Source organism: Eupeodes corollae, chromosome 1, assembly GCF_945859685.1.
Source record: "Eupeodes corollae chromosome 1, idEupCoro1.1, whole genome shotgun sequence".
NCBI classification, from domain to species: Eukaryota; Metazoa; Arthropoda; class Insecta; order Diptera; family Syrphidae; genus Eupeodes; species Eupeodes corollae.
Window position 1 is genome coordinate 169,593,820 of NC_079147.1, and position 24,047 is coordinate 169,617,866.

Genomic DNA, 24,047 nt, shown 5'->3' on the forward strand with positions numbered 1-24,047 from the left:
ATACAAAGGAAATAATTTTCGCAAAGAAATCAAAGATGGATTCTCTAATTACAAGAACACAGCTTTGATATTGAATATTTAAGAAGGAAAGAGAATACTGGAGCTGATTTCCTAAGCAGGCTAGAAAATATTTGATATAGTGGAATAAACTGAACTTATCAAGCACTTAAAGATAGAATTTATGTCCAAAAGTCACAGCAATATATCCAGCTTATAATAAATAATTGTGAAAAATGCAAAGAAATTAAATACGATAGAAATACTATCAAACCAATTATGAATATAACAGAAACACCAAAAAGCTAAAAGCGATATCGTTCATATTCATATTTTTCACTATTGTAAACTAACTATGGAATATTAAAATTACTTATATAATACTAATATTCGCTATAAAAATACCACAGAACTACAAATTATAAAATCAATACCAAACACCAATCATTTGGAAATTAACAAAAAAGAAGAAATAATTGTAGAAATAGACGAATATGTAAATACGAAAAATCTCAAGAAATGTAAAAATTGTATTATTATTAATTCATGTTACTCAACATACAATAATTTAACAACGATTCAAGAAAGAAGTAATTTGGTAAAATTGTGATCAAAGAAATATTACATTAACAGGATATTATTTAATTAACTATAATTACTGTTCGTTGACAATAAAACAAACTAAATTTTGTGATAAAGAATCAATTATACCAGATTAATATTTTTATCCATCAAATACTCAGCGCCAGCATAAATAAGTAACAAACGATGGAAAGGACAATACTGAAATACAAAGAACGGGACTAAATAGACACCTACAGTGGCTTACTGACAAGACCCAAGAACTTGTACAGACGATTTACAGACCCACACGACTTGGAAGTTAGGACACTGAAGTCGTCAATCTATTGATTAAGGATAACTACAGGTTATCAATTAACAAGTATTGGGACCACAGATTCAGCAAAAACAACTATATATCTATACTAATAATGAAAAGTGGGGGCAGCGGGATCTGCTTTCCAGCAAGTGTACAAGCTGAATACAAACATTAGCCCCAACCACGACCTGGAAAAAATAATGGCGATCTGAGAATCGCGGTTTCATACGGTTCAATGACGATTCCTTGTCAAATGCCATAAACGCCGAGCAAACGGAACCAACTCCTTTGTGAGTGACGAAGACTAAGCTTCAGCTCATATTTAACTCAAAAAGTCAGACTCAGCAAGTGTCGATGGTATATCAAACGTTGTACTAAGACATTTACCGATGGACGCCCAATTACATACATTTATACCACACTCTTCAATATCTTCATAGTTATCAAGTGCATTGGAAATCCGCTGTGGTTCAACCTCTCCTGAAAAAGGGAAAAGACAACTCCAACCCGTTAAATCTTCGGTCGATAAGTCATCTTGCGAGCATCAGCAAAGTTTTCGAGAAGATCGTCAATAGGACTCTGACTAAGTGGAGTGCGGACAAAAAAATAATTCCGGATAAACAGTTAGGGCTCAAGGCAGGTCATGACACAGTTCATGCTGTGTCTAAACTCGTTTCTGATATCCAGTGGAATAAATCAAAACAACAATGCACTGGTGCTATTTTGGTTGATTTTAAAAAGACTTTTGACAATGTATGGTAAGAAAGACTTTATATAAAACTGAGCTGGCTTTCCATAGGCAACCATTGCTGTTATATTTTATGATATGCTGTCAAAAGTGACCACAACATTGTTAGTTAAATATTATCTTCAACAGGGAGCGGTGCATTGACTGATTATCTTCAGCATTTACTCCAGCGATCTGATATCTAGTCTAACTAAGGCAATTACGTACGCCGACGATATTGTGACTACTGGAAACTGAAAATAAATTTATGTAAGTCGGAGACAATTCTGTTTCGGACTTTGTTGGCTAGGGCCGCGAGGAATAAGTGCAAGAATTTGCGCAAGATGGTCATGGTTGACCTTAACGAGCAAAAGTGTAGTGAAGTACCTCGGTATCTCAGTATTTATATTTCGACAGACATATAAATGATGCATCATGGCCAAAGGAGCCTTCGATCTGAAGAAACGATCGTTTTACAGCAGTCGGCTGGACCCCAGAGTGAAGGCAATGGCCCTCATACGGCCGATGATCGTTTATGGTTATCCTGCGTGGTTCAACGTTGCCCCTTCCCAGATGGAGAAATTTCGGGTGTTCAAGCGGCAGTGTTTACTGTACCGGTTTGAATCGAACAGTCGAATCTTCTTACGTTCTTTTCATTAATATTGAATTTGTTTAGAGGTCTTCGGTTAAATCCCTGCCTGTGCAACCTAAAGCTCTTTTCACGGGTATTGCCTCCAGCAGAGATTTAAAAAATCCTCCAAGAATAATTATTATTATTTATTGTCAAAGTATAGTTTCTCTAAGCAGTCTTTCGCATTCGGCATAAAAACTGTAGTTCCTGTATCTCTAAAACGACTCGCACACAGAAATGGCTGAGAGAGAGAAAATAATTAAAACTTGTTACAAAATTGGTAATTCAAGAGTAGCTACCTTTCAGTTAATGTGTACGGTTGCGAAATTGCAAATGAGCCTCCGTGCGTCGTCGTGTTAACAGTTTTTTGTATTCAAGTCTGAAGTGAAAATAAAATCATACACATGATAAGTGGAATTCAAGAGTAATATGTACATAAATACATATATTTAATTTGCTTAGCTCAGAAAAAATAGATTGCATAAAAATCAATGTTAGCTTTTTAAAATAAAATAATCCTCTAGCTTCTAACAACAAATACAAAAAAATACAAATACAACTAAAACGTAGATTTAGTTAAGTGCTTTTAAATTTTTTAATGTGTCAGTACACAGTAATATGTCTTGGTATTACAAATGTACATATTCGGAATAAAACATAAATAATTACTTCATAACAAACATCATTTTATTTGGAAATAAAATAATGAATTGGATATGGATGCAAATCATACAGATACTTAAAAATATATACCGAATTTAAATACGACTAAAGGCAACTCTAAAAAATATATCTACTCGTATAACTATAACTTTTTGCCGCCACGACACGTACCTTTTCGGATCTTATAATGAGCTTCATGGTCTGATAGAAACGAACAGGTATTTGAACTGCACAATATGAATCTTACTTCTTTTCAGCATTAAAAAAATACTATGTTCCATTTAGCTATTCCACTGTTATGTAGAAGGGGCGAATGGGTTCAGTGGTTTTGGGTAGCAAGTAAGTCTGCAACAGGAAATGGAACTTGCTTGTTGATTGGTAGGTTATTAGACAATGTTTATTGTACCGTTGTAACAAAAATTAATATAATTATTTAACGTTGATACATACATACATAGGTACTCTCATTGCCAATCCAACAAATGTTGGAACAACTTCAATTCATCGAGCTATCAATTTTTCGTAAATAATTAAGGAATTAAAAAATAGTTTGACAAAAACTACATTTATGATCAAATTCAACTAAATTTTGTGAAAAATGTATGCACTCAGAAAAAAGGTGTTTCATTAAATAATGAAATGGAGTAATGTTTACTGACTCCATCCATTGATGAAGCTAATAAAAAAATGTGTGGAACCATACCACAAAAAAAGATCGTTCCACTTCGATGAACACGTGTTCGTGGACAAAATCCCAAAATATTTCGTAGGATTTCTGCTTTGATGGATGGGGATTTACCAGATATTGAAATATATTTAGAACCGTTGCACATTAACTTTAACCATCGAAGAGGTTTCATGGGATTACCATGCAACATTCACTACAAGCAGTTTACATAAAAGCCTCCCTCTGAGTCTATACATTTTGCCTTCAGTGTAAACTTACCCAAAACAAAAAACATCATATAACTAACGTATTTATTGAATTTTGTCCAATGAATCAGTGCAGGTTTTTTAAAACCATTCAGAAAGGTAAATAAACTAAGATCCGGGGTATAATACAAAACGAAGAACTTAAAAAAGTCTAAAGTTCTAGCTTCAAGTTTTGTTTGTTCTTGTTTGTTTTATGTATATACTTCTTGGGTTTTAATTACTGAAAATGTTTTCGTACGTAAAAATCTTTTATTTCGACTCTAGGGACCTTGAAACGTCGAGAAACGCAAAAATTTTCATTTCGATAAATCGGACCGATTACAATAACTTTCTATGGGAAGTTGATAAGCTTATTATATTCGAATGGATTTAAAAATTACAAGGTGAGTGTCTTAATTTGACTTTGGAACTTGCAAGTTCGATGTTTTGAGAATTTTGTTATTTTTTTTTTTTCATATTTAACTCTTTAACCTGACTTGTGGAAAATCAGAATTATACTGAAAAAATTTCGTGAAAAAAGCATACACAGGAGATTCTAATATATTAAACAAACTTATTTCACTTATTACAATACCTTAAGCATTTTACATTGCTACATTTTATGAAAACATTTAAAAAAGAATTAATATAATATTTTTGTTTTCTCGTTTCAGTTGAATTTGCAGGGAAATAGAAGAACTTGAACTTTGATCTTCAAGACAATCAACAACATATTATCATTTTTTCAAAAGAGTTGTATATAATGGTACGAGTTTTCTTCTGTTCAATGATTTTGCTCTAATACAAATATGGAGAAAACAATGTTTTTAAAACGCGCTCTAGAGTGAATTTATTAATTTGTACTTCTTATGAGAATATTAAATTGTCAAAAACAAAAGGAAACTATCGAACGTACATATAAGATGGCAAGGAACCTGCTAACAATAAACACACTCGGTTATTTATTCGCCTGTATGCACTTCACAGGAAACGGTGAGTTTCAAATATTTGATATCAAATTGATTGCACTAACATAAGTTTAATTATTGAACGATGATAACTTTAAGTATGAGACTCCAAGGACATTCCAAGAAAATATTTTAATGTGGGTTTGGTCATAACGATTGGAGAGCGGATTATTATAAGCATTTAAGCTTTCCCTATAGCGGAAAGAACGTCTTTTTGTATCGATCCAACATATATCTCATAAACATTATTTTAAATTTAATTTCTAACTTTTTTTCTCTTTTGGTCTATATTTTTATATTTTTTGTTTTAAATTTTTAATTTAAAACTTTGAAAACTTATTTTTACTAGTTTTGTGCATCTCCAATTTTTTTTTTTTCAAAAAAAAAACAAAATTAAAATATTTTTCAATATTAAATTTTTTCTCTTTAATTAAATTTATTTTAAATTACCTTAATAGTGCAATCTTAGGTCTCAGAAACCTTTTAATACATCCATCGTGAGGAAAATTGTGCTCAGAAGTAGGTGTTCGGTGTTGAATGTTCATGACCTGGTCCATCCCATAAAGCTATTTACCCAAACATGTACCAGGTACTTGCTCTTCACATTACTTGACAAACCACGTTCCCTTTCTTTAAGGGTTAATTATTTGAAAAACAAAAAAAATATCTATGATGAACAATAGTGAACTATGTGCATTTGAAGTGTAAAAGTAAATTGTGTAACGACATGATCATAGAAGAAAAGAAATCAATGAACAAAGTAGGAAAGGAACTATTTTTCGGAAAAGAATGGGTACTTAAACTTACAATAGTACTTAAAATCTTGAGTTGACTCATTTTCAGCCTTACAAACCTGTTTAACTAGAGACCCCTAACCAATGGAAGAAATCAAATATAATTTATAGATACAAAATAAGACACGGCGAATGTAAATACTTGCAGACCCATTAGTCTTATATCTGAGACGTATAAAGTCTTTGCGAAACGTTTATTTAGCCTTATAAATTGTCAAAATAAGCTAGACGAGCAATAAACCAGACACTAAGCCGACTTCCGAAAAGGCTTTGGCACAAAGGACCACCTCCAAACAATAAATCAAGTGATTGAAAAGTCATCGACTTCATTCAAGCATATTATACGGTCAAAAATATGGCTATTTGAAAGGCAGTTTCATATTGATAGGGTTTGTAAGACAAGGAAATCCATTCTCGCCAGAGTTTTTTGTGAGGTCCTTTAGGGTATATTTCGAAAAATAAATTGGGAATCTTTAGGAATGAAAATTATTGGAGGGTTTCTCAACAATCTAAAATTCTCAAACGATATGGTCTTACTATCACTATCATGTCAGGACCTAACAAATGGTATTAGATAGCAATTGCTAAACGGTTGGCCTCGAGATGAATGCGGACAAAACAAAAGTGATGAGTAACAAAGGAGAACGAACACAAATTGTTATAAACGGAAAAGAAATATAATATGTCGATTACATTTACCGTAGATAAATAATTTCAACGGAAAATAGTAAAGTCAATGTACAAAAAAATTTACTTTCACCCCAAAAAACTCCAACAGTTTTGAAACTTGGCACACTTACTAATTGATGTCTAGTGGTGACCCCAAAAAAAAGTCCTTAAGAATCCGACGTGAGCTCCAGCGGCAGAGAAACACGGAGTTTGTTTCAGTTTTTCACGTTTATCTCGAAAGCTATTTGTAGTATCAAAAAATGTTGTTCTACAAAATTAAAGTTCATTAAATTTTACAAAGAAATATGATATTAATTTATTCGTACTTGTTTTAGTTTGTAAAATAACTCTATAGGCATGTAAGGAAAACATTTAATGATTTTTTTAAACACGTTTCTGGAAACCACTAAAGAAAACGAACATTGAAAATACAAAAAGGAAGTGGATCGCAATAGGGCATAGCATTATATCTAGTTGTGCGTCCAACATCATGTCTCCAATACTAAACAGCCTTGCCTTATTTATATACAGAAAGCTTGGTTGTAATAAGTTGGTAAATCCTTTATTCAAGCTTAGGGTTTTGTTCTTCATATTATCATTTAACCAATCAGTAAAGAAATCGTTGCCGCCTCGAAGAATTCAATGGCGTTCTTTTTTCTACTAGTGAGCAACATGACGATTTTGGGGAGGCACGTAAAATAAGATATAATACAGTCATTGCAAAGCTATCAAATTGGTTCCAAAGTCATCCTCCATTTCCAGTTACAAATGAAATCATGACAACAGCGAGTGGCATCGTTGAAGATGATAAAGTAACTTACTACAATGCTTATTCTCTAGGCATGCAGACAATGAGCCAAATAGTGGGCCAACGAGCTTCAGAATTAAGAAGGGTCATACGAATTGAATACTAGAGTTTTTTTGTGGACAATTACAGACACGAACAAATACATACCATATTTTTTTAGGAAATTTAATAAGCTTTCTTTTCGTGTTAAAAAACACATGTTTTCCTTAAATGTCTATAGAGTAATCTTACAACCTAAAACAAGTACAAAGAAATTAATATCATATTTCTTTAAGAAATTTAATAAGCTTTGTAGATTATTTTTTTGATACGACAAATAGTTTTTAAGATAAACCCGAAAAACCGAAAAAAAACCTTATGTTTCTCTTCATTGCCGCTAGAGTTATTTTATTAACTATAATATATACGAACAAAATCATCACAGTTTTTTAATACAATTTAATGAGCTTTAGTTTTGTGGAACAACATTTTTTGATACGACAAATAGTTTTTAAGATAAAACCGAAAAACCGAAAAAAAAACTTATGTTTCTCTTCATTGCCGCTAGAGTTATTTAATAACTATAATAGATACAAAAAAAATCATCACAGTTTTTTAAAACAATTTAATAAGCTTTAGTTTTGTGGAACAAAATTTTTTGATACGACAAATAGTTTTCGAGATAAACGTGAAAAACTAAATCTATCTCCATGTTTCTCTTAACTGCCGCTAGAGCTCACGTCGGATTCTTGGGGACTTTTTTTTTAAATGAAATTTTAGTGTTTCCTAATCAAAAGTGGAATAATTTACTATCGAGTTTTGATAAGGGTTCAACAATGCAACAAAAATATCTAAGATGAAAGGTTCAGCTATTCCTCCTCTTAGGGAACAAAATAATGTTCATATATATTACGGCAAATATCTTCGCTCAAACTTTCAACCGCAATCATACAGTGTCCGCTCATTTAAGTGATAACGTAACCGAATATTGTTACGGAAAAACTCTTAAGCACTATTGACATGAGCACGACCAACGACCAACGAATGAACAAATATTCGTCGATTTTGACATTTCTTTCACATGAGAGTTTTTAATTCGACGCGAATATTTTTTCAAGGAGCCACAGCCGAACACCATTCACCGCCGAAACCAAAACAAGAATGATTTTTTAGGTTAAGTACACGCGATTATTTTATTCTTTGTGAGTGTGGATAATGTGGAACGCGAATAAAGTTTGACAGTTCGAATTAATTACAATTTTATTCGCGACGAATAAATTTGTTTTCTTAAATTTATTAATATATGTCATTGAATAGTAAGATTTTGCATCATAAATCAAAAATAAACTATATTGCTATCGTTTTGTTAAGAATTGGTGTGGAAATATGTCTTCAAACGTATATAAACTCACATTTTGTAATTGATTCGTCGTTCGTTGGTCGCGCTCATATTAATACTGCTTTAGAGTTCGAAAATTTTGATTAGAATTAAAAAATATGTCAAGAACAATCTTGTTTTAAAAAATGCGACAAGTCTAGTTTTGTTAGACATAGAAAAAGCCTTTTACACTGTCTGGCACGATGAACTCATCTTTAAGCTAATTTTGTTAAATTTTCCACGATATCTTATCCAAATAATTAGGAATTTTTTGAATATCCCGAAAATGTTTTGTTAGAACTGGACTTGCGAAATCTTCTTTGTTTGATATTTCATTTGGTTCCTCAAGGATCTGTTTTGTGTTTTTTTTTTAACGTTTTCTTTTCCGATCTTCCTAGGCTTGAAAATATTGAAATTTCCATGTTCGCGGACGACACTGCCCTCTTTGGATCAAGTTTTTTTTACTCAAGATGCACTTAATACTTACCCTTGATAAACTTCTTAGTTACTTCAATAAGTGGAAAATTAAAGTTAATGACGAAAAATGTCAGGCTATTTGGTTCACACGACGCAGAAAATAATGTGTTCCCCCACAAACCACACTTAATATTAATGCATCTAATATCGTATTGTCCGAAAATTGTAAATATCTTGACATTATATTTGATATAAAAAAACACTACAAATTCACATATCAAACTCAATCTATAAAACGAATTTACTAATTAAAATTCTGTATCCGTTTATAAATTTGAAGTCTCGTCTAAGCATACATAATACAATATTAATTTATAAAAGGGTGGTTCGATTGTGCTGAGACTCACATTAAAAAAATGCAGACATGTCAAAATAAAGTCCTTAAACTAATACTTAATTTGCCTTGTTGTTATTCTACTACAAGATTCCACAATAGAGCTAATGTCAAGACAACTTTTTCGAGAGATGTTCTTTTTTAGAAATTGATCTCATTTAAAACTTACAATAAAAACTCATTTTATAACAATTTTGGGTTACGTGCGATATGAGAGTATTTTTTCTTGTAGTGTTTTCCCTTAAATAAGTTTATTTATCATTTTTCTTTTCATAAAATCTCGTTGTAAATTTGTTATTTATGTTAAAATTGTAAAGAATTTTTTTTCTAAATCTGTTAAATTGTTTGTCAATATATAAATAAAACGAAACTGAAACTGAAACTGAACAAAGTTTAGCTTTCCAAATGGCCCAAAAAAATAACATTTTGAACAAGTTTTCGTTACTCCATAAGGCAGCTGGTTGAGTGGCTTTTTAAAAAGACATAAAAGTGAATTAAGCTTTCGGCTACCAACGGGAACTTCTGTCATTAGAGCTAAGGGCTTCAATCAGCAAAATGTAAATACATTTTGTGACATTTTGGAAGAGTTATACGAAAAATATAACTTCGCCGTCCAGAATCTGGAATGTGGATGGGACTGGCCCAACTATTCTGCAAAACAGGCAGCCACAGGTTTTAGCCAAAAAAGGAAAACGTCAAATTGAAACTTTGACCTCGGCGGAACGTGGTTCATTAGTAACAGTGGTAAATTGCATGAGCGCTGGTGGTAGTTTTATTCCACCTTATTTCATATTTCCGCATAACAGAAGCAAACCGATTTTCATGAACAACTCAGTCAGTGGATTTAGATGCAGCGGAACTTTTCCATTCAATAGGCACATTTTTTTCCAAGGCTGAATTTTAACAAATCGAACTTGGCTCTTGAAGCTAATGAAATACAGAATATTGTGGCAGAAATTGATAGTCAAACCGAGTCAACTTCGATTTTGAACCATACTAAAGTAAATTTTACTTCGTGGAATATTGCTCCACCACCGAAATAAAAATGGGTTGCGTCCAGAAACAGGCTCAGAAAAACTGATCCGCAGTTTTGACAATATCACCTTCAAGAGTCAGCTAGAAGAAAGTCTTAACAAAACTCTCAAGCCTGTTAAAATAAAAACCAGAAACCAGCCAAATTTATGGATGCAGCAAAAATAGAAAAGGGAAAGCGTCTTTAACAAGGAGTAAGCTTAGAAAAGCATTACTTCAAAACGTCGGCAATCTTCATCATCAGATGCCCCGTTTAAGATGTTATTTGCTGATTCTAAAGATGATAGGAGAGAATTTACGACCTCAAAAGATACAAAATGTAATTTCTGTGACGTGTTATGGGGTGATAACTTTTCTAGGAAAAAATGGACTCAATGTCTCCATTGTAATATATATGGTCTCACGAAAAATGCATAAAGAAACGGAGTGCTATTTTTATTGCAGCTCATGTGACGATCAGTGTGGGTCGCATCCTATCCTCTTTTATACTATAATAAGAAGGCTTAACATTATTATTCCTTTTGTATTAAATTTAGGTTAACTAACTTTTATTCTTTTACTCTTCTCTTCCAGGAATAAATTGTTTCCAGAGATTTTCTGAGCAACCAAAGTATACAGAAGTAAATCCAAGCCAGGACGCACTATTAACATGCAAAGTTATTGATAAAAGAGGGACATGCTCCTGGCAAAAAGATAACAAGGTAATTTTTAATTTGCGAAAGAAAGGTTTTCACCATTTTAGTAAGAAATGCATAAGCACTAGTCATTAGACGTGAAAAGTCCCGGCATTTAAAAAGGCATCCGAGAAAAGATAATATGTTTTGTAGGTATATTTGCAGAGCCTCATTCCGGTATTAACAGTCTCTTCGTGTTTATAGTATTAGGAGAACGAGAGAAGACATTCACTTCAAATCCGCGAAAATTTAAAGCTTTTTAGCTTATTAGCTATTTTTTACTCTGAAGGTAATTTTTTAGTACAATAATGTGCAACGGTTTTAAGGAAAACAAATTAACTTCAATTTGAGCCTAAAGTTGTGTTTGTAGATGTAACGGTCTTCAGAATCAGTTGCTCAAAAAATTAGCTGAACATGATTGTATTCAAAAAAATTCAGTTTTCATTAGTTTACTTGAAATATTTTTTGTGTAAGGAAATTACTTCACTTATTTACTTTGCTAAATATCATCGTCAAAATCAACAGCATATTTTGTTGACCATTTGTATTTGGGGTAATTTTTGAGTTAAATTAAGCTTTCAAAAAAAAATCTATTGTATTCAAAATATGGCTACTTTTGAAGTATCTTGATAAAAAAATTGTAAATGGAATTATTATTAGGTGTATGCATTATGCATGAGTAATACAGCAGTAATGCAAGATTCGAGTTCATAAATGTAAATACACTGCATTACAACAGTCGGTAACTCTGTTCAAAAAAATATTCTGACAGCTGAAATGCGATCAAACATGCAGTCATTTTATTTCAGTTGCCGCCTTGCAGGAAAATATCAGAACAAGGTGAGTAAGCATAATAGTTGAATATTTATTAAATTTAGTCCAGTCCAATTAGTCCAGTCAATGAACGAACAAAATTGCCTTCACCTCAAAAAAATCAAACAGTTTTGAAACTTGGCACACTTACTAAGGGATATCTGGTGATGACGCAAAAAAAAGTCCCCAAGAATCCGACGTGAGCTCTAGCGGCAGTTAAGAGAAGCACGGAGTTTGTTTTAGTTTTTTACGTTTATCTCGAAAACTCTTTGTCGTATCTTGTATAGTTTATAACATAATTCTAGCGGCAGTGAAGAGAAACATATTAGAAGCCGTTTGCTTGCTGAAATTGTCCAGCGGTATTAGATAAAACAGAACATCAAGTGAAGCGGAAGGGGTAGAGCGAAGTGCTCCTCCCATACACAGGCAGGCTGTTCGTTGGACTGTGCTGAGTTTATCGCGATTTGTCGCTATATTTAGCGCCGTCCACCTTACCGCTACTCCATAGGTAAGAATCGGTCTTATGACCGAGATAGATAGCCTGTAGGCTATATGGGGCTGTAGGCCCCATTTATTACCAATGGCCTTTTTACAGGAGAACAGGGCTACTGTGGCCTTGTTTATTCTCTCTTGAATATTAGGTTTCCAACTAAATTTCTTATCCAAAATGAGACCCAAGTATTTTGCTTGTTCAGAGAATTTAAGTGAAAATACAAAGTCCCACTCATTGACCCTCCCCCCATAAACGGCGTGCCACTTAAATTCTCTGAACAAGCAAAATACTTGGGTCTTATTTTGGATAAGAAATTTAGTTGGAAACCTAATATTCAAGAGAGAATAAACAAGGCCACAATAGCCCTGTTCTCCTGTAAAAAGGCCAAATCGGTTTTTGTGGGATAACGCCTAGTCCTCACCGATTTGCCCATCTGATAAGCTTATTTAATGTGTTTTGTAAGAGTTCTTTTAGTATATTGGGATGTTTATCCGTTACTGCAATAGCAACATCGTCCGCATAAGCAAAAACTCTGTATACCTCTCTTTCTAGAGTAATTAGTAATTCATTTATTACTAAGTTCCAAAGGAGAGGGGATAGGACACCACCTTGTGGCGTACCTCTGCTGACACCTCTTTGTGCAGTAAAATCGTCCAGTTTTGAATTGATAATCCTGCTTATCAGCATTTGATTAATCAATTCGCTGATCGACTTATCTACCTTCAGAGATGTCAATACACGCCAATTGATGTGTCGACATTGTTAAATGCACCTTCTATATCTGGATGGAGGGAATATTCGATTGTACGTACTATACTGTGTAGAGCGGTTTCAACTGATTTCCCTTTGTTGTAGGCGTGTTGAGCCTTTGAAAGAAGGGACTTATCAATACTTGCCCTTAAGTGGATATCGATCAAACGTTCAAAAGTTTTGAGAAGAAATGATAATAAGCTGATAAGTCTTAGGTCTTTAGGGTCAACGTGGCTGGATTTTCCAACTTTTGGAATAAAAACGACTTTAACTTGTCTCCAAGACCTCTGGATGTATGCCAATTTAAGGCATCCCTTGAAGACGTTTTCTAGGATAGGTATTAGAAAACTTGCATTTTCTTGCAGTTCAGCTGGAATTATACCATCCGGACCTGCAGATTTATGTGACTTAGAGCTGTTAATAGCCCATTTGAGTTTTTGGCTAGTGACTAGACCTAGTGGGGGATATAATGTATTTTCAGAACTATTTGGTACAATGTTATTAATAATATTTGAACTACAATGAAAGTGCACATCTAGTAGCAAGTTGAGCGATTCTGCGCTTGAATTGGTCCAGTGGCCAGAGGCGTTTTTCAAGCAGCTTGGCATGATTGGATTTTTGGAGAGGATTTTGCGTAGCCTGGATGCTTCTGAGCAATCTTCCACGTTGGTACAGAAGTTTCTCCAGGACGATCGCTTGGTTTTCCTCAGTTTTTTTTTTAAATATCCTCTGTGATTCTTTATATGAATCCCAGTCAAACATGTCTCTAGAAGCTTTCGCTCTGTTAAAGAGTTTTCTACATTCTTTTCGAAGTGGATCTAGCCCTGAGTTCCACCAGTGCGGTTTCTTTTTCCTCTTACTTGTATAAGAGGACATGCAATATCTAGAGCTATATTTAGGGCTAATGTTAGATTATTGACTTTGTCGTCAAGATCTTCAGTGTTGGAGGGGGTATTAAAGAGTTCAGGTTTTACTAAACTATTTAACGTTCTCTTGTATATTGGCCAATTTGTTCTTTTTGGATTTCGAAAGATCGGTTGCCAAGCTGGTTCATTTATAAAGTTAAATTGGATGTATCTATGATCAGAAAAGGAGTGATCTTTAGATACCTTCCACTTCAAAATATTATTATTAATGAAGTCGGAGACAAGAGTTATATCTAAAGTTTTTGTCGATTTTTAGTAATAAAGGTTGGATCTTTACCAACGTTACTTATAAGTAGGTTTGTTTTTAAAATATATTCGAAAAGAGACTCACCCCTGTCGTTTATATCCATGCTACCCCACACTGTATGTTGGGCGTTAGCATCACTTGCGATGATTAGGCCGATGTTGAGCCTTTGCGCTTCAGCTGTTAATCTCTCCAAGGTTTCACCCGTGAGAGGGCCAAGATGGTCGTGGCCGAGATACACCGACGCCAGCTTGAATGTTCCTCTGGCTGTTTCCAGACTTAGGCTACGTTTTACTATCATGCAAGATCTGGGTTCATCCTCACCTCATTCTGGGTTCATCCTCATTCCTCGAACAATGGATTTAACAATATAAGGTTCTTGAATCAGGACAATATCTTTATCGCTGCTGGATAAGCGAAGAAGAATGGAGGCCGAAGCCTTTATGGAGTGTTGGAGGTTAATCTGGAGTAACCGCTCGATCTCGATCTCCATTGCGGAAAAACCTTGGCCGGTGGTAGGAGCTTCCATTGCTATTATTGATAGTGAAGTGTAAACTGCGCGGGTGAGTTCGCTTGGTATTAAAAACAGAATAAGTGTTAGAAAAAGGGTTTTTTTTCTTTATAACTTGCCCTTGAGTATGCGTGTTGAGATTCTACATACCGATATGGGTATGAAGGATGCGTTCCAACAAGCGCAAAAGAGGTCAAGCCAAATTTAAATATTTTGGGTATTCATGGCCTCTTCTACACACTTTTGGGATAAGAACTACTTTAACCTGTCTCCGTATCTGTACATGATTGAGATACAGATAAAAGATGGTCTGCAGCCATGTTACTGCTATGCCTTGCAGTTTTTGTTGTATTAGTGGTAGTTTGCCATCCAAACCTTTACATATAAAAGGAGAGAAAGAATTAAAAGGCTAGAAAATGCTTTCTCCGAAAAAAAAATCATTTTTAGATTTATGCATCAATTGAAAGGTGGGTCGATGCTCTGTATTATAGTGAAAACCGCATCATGTTTGGAGGCTTGAGGAAATAGAGCAATCGAAAGATAATTTGTGATGGGCTGGGTAGAAATTCTGTAATTTTACTTTTTGACGAATTTTTCGGAAACGAGACGTCGCAAAACATTTTGATTTGCTGTTGTGGGTACAGCATTTAAATACCATTCCTTTGATGTGTATTTCGCTTGGGTGGGAAATAGTTTTGAAAATACAACTTTATTTCGGCATGGGAATAACAGAATTAATAAGTTTTGCATAAACTACATTAGTGTTTGAATTTTTTTAGCGTTTTGGTGTTGCTATTCTCATAGCCGAGAAAATGTGTCCCTATCAGTAACTACTTCCAGGGACGTCCACAATCCATCCGGTTTCTTCAGAAAATATGGATTGCAATGTTCCTTTGATGAAACTTTACTAAGTCTTGCAGAATCTTTTATATTTTCAATCGATCGAGAACACTCTCTCCATCTTTGTATTTTTTAGCAGTTTCTATAATAGGTAATAATCCTGCTTGTGACAGATATTGAAGATCCTGCAGGTCATTTTCCTTATAGAGCAAAAAGGTCTTCGTTCCACTAGGGAAGGAATTTTTACGGCTGTATTTTACTGGGTATTAAATCTTAAAAGCCGTTTTAACTGATGATTACAAAAGTGTATGTCTGGATTTCAGATCTTCTACAGATTCTATGCTAAGATTTGAAATTTTGTGAACTTAACTATTTGACCAATTTTTTTTCACAAAGAGACTCACCTCGTTCGTTTATCTACCCCAGAGAGAATGCCATGCGTTCACATCATATCCAATCAGAAGGTTAGCTCTTATTGACTCCGTTTCTCACCTCCTCGAGCGGTGATTTTCGGTCATGGCCGGAGTGTGTTTCTAACTCTTAAATAAAAGTGAGGCCAGTGCCCTTCGTACAAATTTGGCAAAAACACATTTTCTTGCTAAAGGGTGAGTTTTTATTTTGCTATTGTAAGTTTTTGGCATGAATAATCAATATTTTAGAAAATAATTATAAGCAGCAATATAAATCGCATTTAAATTTTAAATAAATGTATTGTGAGTTTTTAAATGTTAATATTGAAAATTTGCTGATTCATAATTACTTATACTTACTTACTTAAGGTGGCGCTACAGTCCTGTGTGAACTAAGGCCTCACCCAACAAACTTCTCCATCTAGCTCGGTCCCTAGCTAGATGTCTCCAGTTTCGCGCTCCAAGTTGGGTTAGGTCACCTTCCACTTGTGCGTGCCACCTGATCCGCGGTCTTCCTCTACTGCGCTGTCCTGTGGGTGCGGATTCGAAGACTTTCCGGGCCGGAGCATTGGTTTCCATGCGCTCTACGTGACCCAGCCATCTTAGTCGTTGGACTTTTTCTCTTCTGGCTAAGTCTACGTCGCTATACAGCCCGTACAGTTCGTCGTTCCATCTTCTCCTCCACTCCCCTTCGATGCATACGGGACCGTAGATCACACGAAGAACTTTTCTCTCGAAGCGACCCAAGGTGCTTTCATCCGCTTTTGTCATGGTCCATGCTTCTGCACCGTATAGCAGGACGGGGATGATTAGGGTCTTATATAGCAACACTTTGGTCCCTCGAGAGATTACTTTACCACTTAATTGCTTTCTTAGTCCAAAGAAACAGCAGTTAGCAAGAGTTATTCTGCGTTTGATCTCAGCGCTGGTGTTGTTTTCTGTGTTTACAGCGGAGCCTAAACTTGACTACCCCAAAGTTACGTCTGTCGATGGTGACGTTTTGACCAAAACTTCGGTGTTGTATGTCCTTTCTAGACGACAGCATGTACTTTGTTTTGCCCTCATTAACCGTTAAACCCATTTTTGCCGCCTCTGCCTCAATACTCACAAAAGCCCCATTGACAGATTCATAATTGTTCGTATGAAAATTGAATTGAGCTGCAACTAAATGTACATGCTTCTTTTAATGGAGAAAACCATTTTAAACCAATTTCAACGGCGAACAGAACAAACCCGTTAGGCCCGTTCCGCTAGATTAAGGTTCTCTTTGGGATATTTTTTATAATATGTCAGCATCAACTCTCGTGATACAATGTCGAGCTGCTATAATAATTTTTCTAATAATTATAAGTCCACAAACATGAAATTTGTCTGATCATATTTCAAAGCTACATTCTTCGTACAAACAAAAACAATCACCTTTTTTTTGCTTATCCTTATAAATCCACGCAGCCCGTAGGCATTTATCCAAAGAAGTACGAATGGGCAGCACTACCTTCCACCGGAAGTTTGCATATGGATTTGCAACCTCCTCTTCATAAAGGGGGCGATTGTTCACTGTGGATACGTTCGGCTACGTTGGATTTTGATGATGGCCTTTGGGAGTGTCAGGTAACAGCGAGTGACTTTACAACCCAAGATGCCCTCACAAGTCATCCAGTGCGATTAGTTGTCCGAGGTAATTGGTATACTAATGGAATGCAGTCGAATATAGTATCATCTACATGTTTTAATGTATATTAAGCTTTGAAGGAAACTTATAAATTTAATTTTAATTTTGATTTTTACAGTGGCACCACAACGACCACGGCTAGAACATGAGGGTGCTCATGTCCCGCCAGGGCATAATATCACAGTGGACTCGGGTGCTATGGCAACCGTGAAATGTGTATCGCATTATGGTAATCCACCAGCTACACTTAAATGGTTCCTAGGTTAGCACTTTTCAAACATTGATCCTTTTTATTTCAGCACCTGCTTCATTGAAAAGAATAGTACGATTTAATTGCTTTCATTTTTTTTATTCAGGTGAGCGAGAGCTAATGCCTCTAGGTCCTCAAGTTAATTCTACTGAACCAGACAACCTTAGGACATGGGCTGCTTCGTCGGTTGTACAGGTGTCAGCGATTCGTGAACGATATGGTGAAATGCTAAGATGTGTAGCATTTCATGAATCTTACTCAGCAAAGTCGGTGACAGTTGAGGCGAGGATGGATATAAAATGTTAGTAGTTAACATGTTTTTCAAATTTTTTTTAAGTTTGTTCACTTTACTAAAAAGATGCTCCAACTATACAACTTATTGGGTCCCCTGAAATTGATTTGGAAGAGGATAAAGATGCTTTGGTATTGCGATGTGTGGCAGATGCAAATCCCCCAGCAAGTGTGGTCTGGCGGAGAGCGGGCCGCTCGGAAATTTCAAGTTTACAGGTAAGAATGTAATTGTTTTGTTTACGAAATTGGTTGACCTTCAACTAATAATATATCAATGTTCAAATTAATACTCACCGTAGATCAATAGAAAATATTTGTTCTTAAGCTGCACTTACAATTTGTTTATATAAACATATTCTCAGAACCTTTGTATATGAAAACTATATAACTTTCAAACCCAGAAATTTGTAGAGCGACTACATACCGTTTTTGTCGTTGTCGTCTTAAACATAATCTTATATCTAAGTGTGTATGTTTCCATCTTGGACAGCCACTATAACCTAACCTAACATACTTAAGGTGGCGCTATAGTCTGCGACCAACATGTGTCTATAGCCAGCCTGTCTCCATTTTGCACACCAAGTTGAGGTCCTATCCCACCTGCGTGCGTCAACCAAGTCCCGATCTTCTCCTACTGAATTACCTTCTTGGCAGTGGTGATTTCTGCTCATAAGCTACTTACCTACTCGTTGAAGATGAGTTTTCAAGAATAATAATTAATTTTCTGCAGTCCGCAGGGAGCAGCAAATGCATCAAATGATTCATGATTTTTTTTTGTTACTAAAGTAATAAAAATAGATAATTGTTTCGGCTTAAAGGTGAACTTTATTCATTCTGGTCTCGAAACAATAACTCCTGCTTTATAAGAAATCATGTTACATTTAACGGACGTTTTAACACCGCTAATTTAATGAATTAATTAATTTATATGAATTTCAGTTAGTGCAACAGTCCGTTGAGAACTAGGGCCTAGTGACTTACAACTCTCAATCATTCCCTTGTGCGAGTACTGTTATCAGGGATGGAGGCGACCTTCAGTTTTAAGCCGAATCCGAACAGCTAATTTGAGAAAGCGCTCTTCATGATAAGAATTACTCTTGGAGATTTTTTCAATGCCTCGCAAGAGGCAATACCTGTGAAAAAAATCTAAGATGCCATAGGCAGGTATCGAACCCAAGACTTCTGACATGACAGCCCAACGCACTAACCATCATGCCACTGGTATTACAGCTGATACATACCTACATCTTATTTAATGACATATTGCAAATGGGAGGCACTTAGCTTGTGTTTTCTCTAAAGTGAAGTTAGAGTGTTCATATTGTCCACATCCGAGGAACTCCATACAAAAAAGATAAATTAAAAAAGAAAACAAGACCAACAAAACAATTTCTTGTTATTCTCGCTACCAAATAGCTATTGGTAATATTATACGAGTATATTGAATATTGAGTTTCGCTAAAGGTTCGAGTATACTCTCTGTTTCTGTACTTGCGTGTTGATTTTAAATCTATACGACGCCCATTATTAATTATTAAAAGCTTTTCCGAAAACGATCTTCTTGAAAAAGGATTCTCTAATAATGTGTTTTATATTATATGGTCTTTTCTTGGGAAGTATTGGAGATTCTATTTTAATTCCTACCAAAATAAAAGTTCCTATACCGTTAGACTGAGAAATCATGCTTTTTTAAAAAACAGAGAAGTCTCTGTTTGCAACGACTTATCTCATAGCCTAAAACCTAGTTCCTAGCTGGTCATAGAATTATGCAATTTCATGGCTTCAAAGTCAAGTGGAATTTTGTATTGAATACAATTTGAGAATTAAACTTCATAAAACTTTTAATTTATTTTAATTACAAAAGACTTGAATTTGATGTAATGCAGGTGCATAAGTCGTTATGTTCTCTTATTTTTTATTTTTTTTAGAATAAATAAGAAATACGAATTCTTAATGACAATAATATATCGACTTTATAATATTTTTGAAAAATCACAGTTCAAACTGATTTTTTTACTAAATATTTTTTTTTTTTGGAAAGTTCCTTTCCGTTAAAAGTACAATGCATGTTTTAATTTGAACTGCTCTAAGGAAATCAAATAAAATAATTTCTTAAGACTAGTCTTCCTCTACCATGTTTGTATTATTATAGAATTGTATTAATAGTAATTACAACTAAATATAAATATGTACGTACAAAACATATTGATCATAACCCATTTAGTATTTAACTAACAAAACAATAGATATTAAAATGCACTTTCTTAAGTCACTTTCCTTTTAGGCTACAAGAGTCTCACAAACAAAAACTACTTCCTATTAAACATTTGACTAAAACGCCTAAATTCCAACGCCTTTGCCCTTTCTTTTTCCTCACACAAATAATTTAAATGTTTCTCCATCCTTAAAAAAGAAAACAAATAATAAATTAATAACACCAATCATCCCTATTTGAATCCTAAACTAAACCATAAACTATGGTAATAAAAGACATAGTCTACTGAGTAAGCATAATATAACAGCAAAGATCATCATGAGCATGATATAAAAAGATAGTTCATAAGAACCACTGAACTTAAAATGTTCATTTTTCTTTCATTCAATAAATACAGTTTTCTTTTTTTTTTTTTGTTGGGTGTCTGTAATATGTGTGCCTGATGGGACCAAAAATTAACTGAAGAAATTCTATCGAAGCATCATTAGACTTTCTCATCTTGCATTGACAAGGTCCAATTGCTACATACAGTAATGAAAAAAAAAATGGAAACGATCTTCGCTTGCAAGTCCTATGGCAATTAAAAGCGTATTGGGAAGAGTATACACAATTAAAAAAATACATATGTATTAACTATCCATACTTTTGGGGAAAGGTATCATATTAAATTGTTAAACTTACAAAATTAAATAATTATAAAAAGTCTCAGAAGTATTTCCCACTAGTTTGCAGATTTGATTAAGCGCATACTTCTTACCAAGTGATCGCCTGCTACTTTAAACGGTTCGAACCTCATTCCTTTTGTGACATCCCTCTATCTCCATCGCAAGCTTTTAATGCTTTTTGCCATCTGAGAAGCATGTGTTCATCTCTTCTCTTCTGCTGGTAGAGCTTGCGAGTTACTCTGGTCATTCTGTATCATGCCGCTGTTTTATATACCTGTTGCTTAACTGCGTGCGCTTGCCGACACTAGTCGTCAAACCAGAATTTCGAAGTATGGGTCGTGTTAAATCTAGCATTTCAGAAGCGATATATCTGATAGCTGTTAGGAAAGTTGCCACTATCCAGGTAGTATAGGAGATAAGATGTTGTTACGGACTTGACAGGAAAAGGACATGACAATCTCTTGGTCATCTAACTTCCCAAATTAAAAATTAAATTAGGTTCCAAAAAAGCATGAACTAACACCCCAATTTTCTTATGAAAGAACACCCTATTCCGATATAATTTAATTTCTTGTTGAGCTATTTATTAGCTAAAGGAGTTTCTATCACCTAAAGGATATCGATCAGCCTGAATCTGTTGTCAGAGGTGTTGTAGCGAAGGCAGTATCTCCCGACTGTGTCACCAAAAATGCCTTTTTTCCTAGCTTGCTGTTAAAATCTTCTAACACAATTTTAATATCGTGCCCATGGGATTGGTCGTATGTTTGGTCAGGAAGTCAGCCCTGTGTCACAACCTTCACCTTGAAGCGCTCTCTTAGTGTAACTTCAAGGACGGGGAGGCTTAACCTAGCCTATAGTTCAGGTATCCGCATAAGTCGCAGTTGCCCTACAATGTGATCACTAAGTAGTTTAATATAACTGTGGACGCCCAGGAAAGGTCCTGGGGTTAAGACCTAATCTCAAGACACCCGGGGAGGTGAGTAGATGATTTAGTAGACAGAGAAGGGTTTTGAGAAAAAAAAACTGTCGACGTTTGTGTTCTTATGCACAGCCCATGCCTACCATTTGGTTATTTACATTTAATTAAAAGCTTTTTGGCAAACTTTTTTTTAGTTTCGTTTTTTGAAGCATATATAAATGGATACGATGGTTTTCCTATACTCGAAAAACCAAGTCAAAAAAGGCTTAACTTAACCTCTTCTACAAAAACGTAAAGATTCCTACACGACGTATTTGTTTTGACAGAAACTTGGCTAAATTAAAGTTTTTCCGACACATGACTTTTCAGTAAAGACTTCGAAGTTTAAAGAAATATTCGTCATGTTGGTAATGCAAAAGATTTAGTTGGAGGTGTTTCTCACAACGGTAAAAAATACACATTTCTCTTCTTCTGTATCTTTTCCATTTGGTCTGTGTGAAAATAATAGTACACAATAATACTTTTTCATTATAAACGTTTACATTCCTCAAACAAATTTAGAGTCTGTTTTATAGCGAACTCTCTTTGGCATTAGACTTTGTTGGCAATTTTTCCTGCTCTGACACCAATATTTTGCTTTTAAATGATTTTAATTTACCATTTGACGACAATTGCTGCCTTGAAGCCTCTCTCTCTTCTTCCAACTGAAACTATCTTTTCTCGATAAAATCCTTCTTGACGACTTACAGCAAACAAGATGTATTAAAAACTCAATAAAATCGACTTCTTGATTTAGTACTTTCTTCTGACGCTTGTTCTAGATCTAAATCAGAAATTACTAATATTGATAAATATCACCCTCTTTTCTTGACTTTGAACACAGTAATTAATTTTGCTTACCTATACAATTTTGATTTCAGAAGAGCTAATTTTCAGTTGTTTTCCGAAGATTTAACCATTTCTGGAATTGCTGACACATTAGCAGATGGCTTTAAAGTTAACTCCATTTACAAATACCTTTCAATAGATAAAACTGTTGATATCTATAACGCTTTTGCAACCAATTTCTGTGGGTCATTTGTTAACAGCACTGAAATAGTTGATGAAGTATAATTTCATAATCTTCACTCCCTTCGTAAAGTAGCTGTAGTCATATCCCTGTGCTAAACAGTATAGTCTTTGATCTATTATCCGTGTTGAATGTTACTGCTCTGCAGGTCCCGATGTTATTCCCCCGATAGTATGAACAAAGTATAGTAATGCTTTAGTTGAACCCCTTGCGTTCATATACTTTCTCTAAAAACAGGTAAATTTCCCAGTATATGGAAGAAGTCATTTCTTACACCAATTTTCAAGAAAGGTAACAAGGCGGATATAACAAACTTCAGGCCATTGCAAAGCTTTCTTACATTCCTACATTGTTTGAACAAGTTGTTTGTTAAAGTGTAGCATTTTTTAGTGCAAATTCTTCTCAATACAAATGCACCCTTGGATATTGCCATTGAGGGAGGGTTGCGCTTCAGCGACAGTAATACAGCATTGAGTTTTAGGAGCATTAAATTCTGCTCGCTGTCAGGATCAGAGCTCAATGATCTTATCATACCCTGACGTTGGTTAGCCACCTCCAAAGGACAAGGATGAGAATCTTAAAATCGGTATTAAAGCAGGTTAGAAGTTTTAGAGAAATGATATTTTATAAAAATAATAAAAAGTATCTTAGACAAAACATAACACTGAAGTTAGAGCAACGCTCAGACTCGTACAAGACCGATATCAGTCAGCGAAAATGAACCGATCAACAAGGCATCTATCGCCCTATGCAACTTGCCATTCCATCCGTTCACACATACCAGTATGGATATAGTTAGGTCCTTCCCTATCTATATACCAGGTGTCCAGAAGAGTTCTGTATGGAGACGTATGAGCAGAGACACCGTTTCTCAAAATTTAGTCCTTGATTTTTCTATTCCAATATAGCGTACCAATGCTGTCTCGTATTAATGTCTTGTGTTTTATAGCCTGTCTTATGCGCTCAAGGTGATGTGTTTCTACTCGGTACATTTATTTGCTGAGTAGTACGTAGTCGTAATGTAATGCAAAAATAGATAAATCTTTGTATGGTGAC

General features: G+C 34.7%; 1 protein-coding gene across 5 annotated transcripts in view; it reads left to right on the forward strand.

The window, feature by feature from the left end:
• Positions 1-24,047, forward strand: part of LOC129954106 (hemicentin-2) — a 125,576-nt gene that overhangs the window by 11,704 nt on the left and 89,825 nt on the right. For 4 of the 5 annotated variants that reach the window (XM_056067785.1, XM_056067787.1, XM_056067788.1 and 1 more), the window contains exons 2-7: positions 4,485-4,803; positions 10,823-10,950; positions 17,363-17,588; positions 17,701-17,844; positions 17,939-18,133; positions 18,191-18,339. In XM_056067785.1, the coding sequence (XP_055923760.1) occupies positions 4,680-4,803; positions 10,823-10,950; positions 17,363-17,588; positions 17,701-17,844; positions 17,939-18,133; positions 18,191-18,339 (966 nt within the window). In that variant the 5' untranslated portion in view covers positions 4,485-4,679. Of the gene's footprint in view, positions 1-3,054; positions 3,117-4,484; positions 4,804-10,822; positions 10,951-17,362; positions 17,589-17,700; positions 17,845-17,938; positions 18,134-18,190; positions 18,340-24,047 lie in introns of those variants that run through there. The other variant, XM_056067786.1, reaches the window with a different exon arrangement.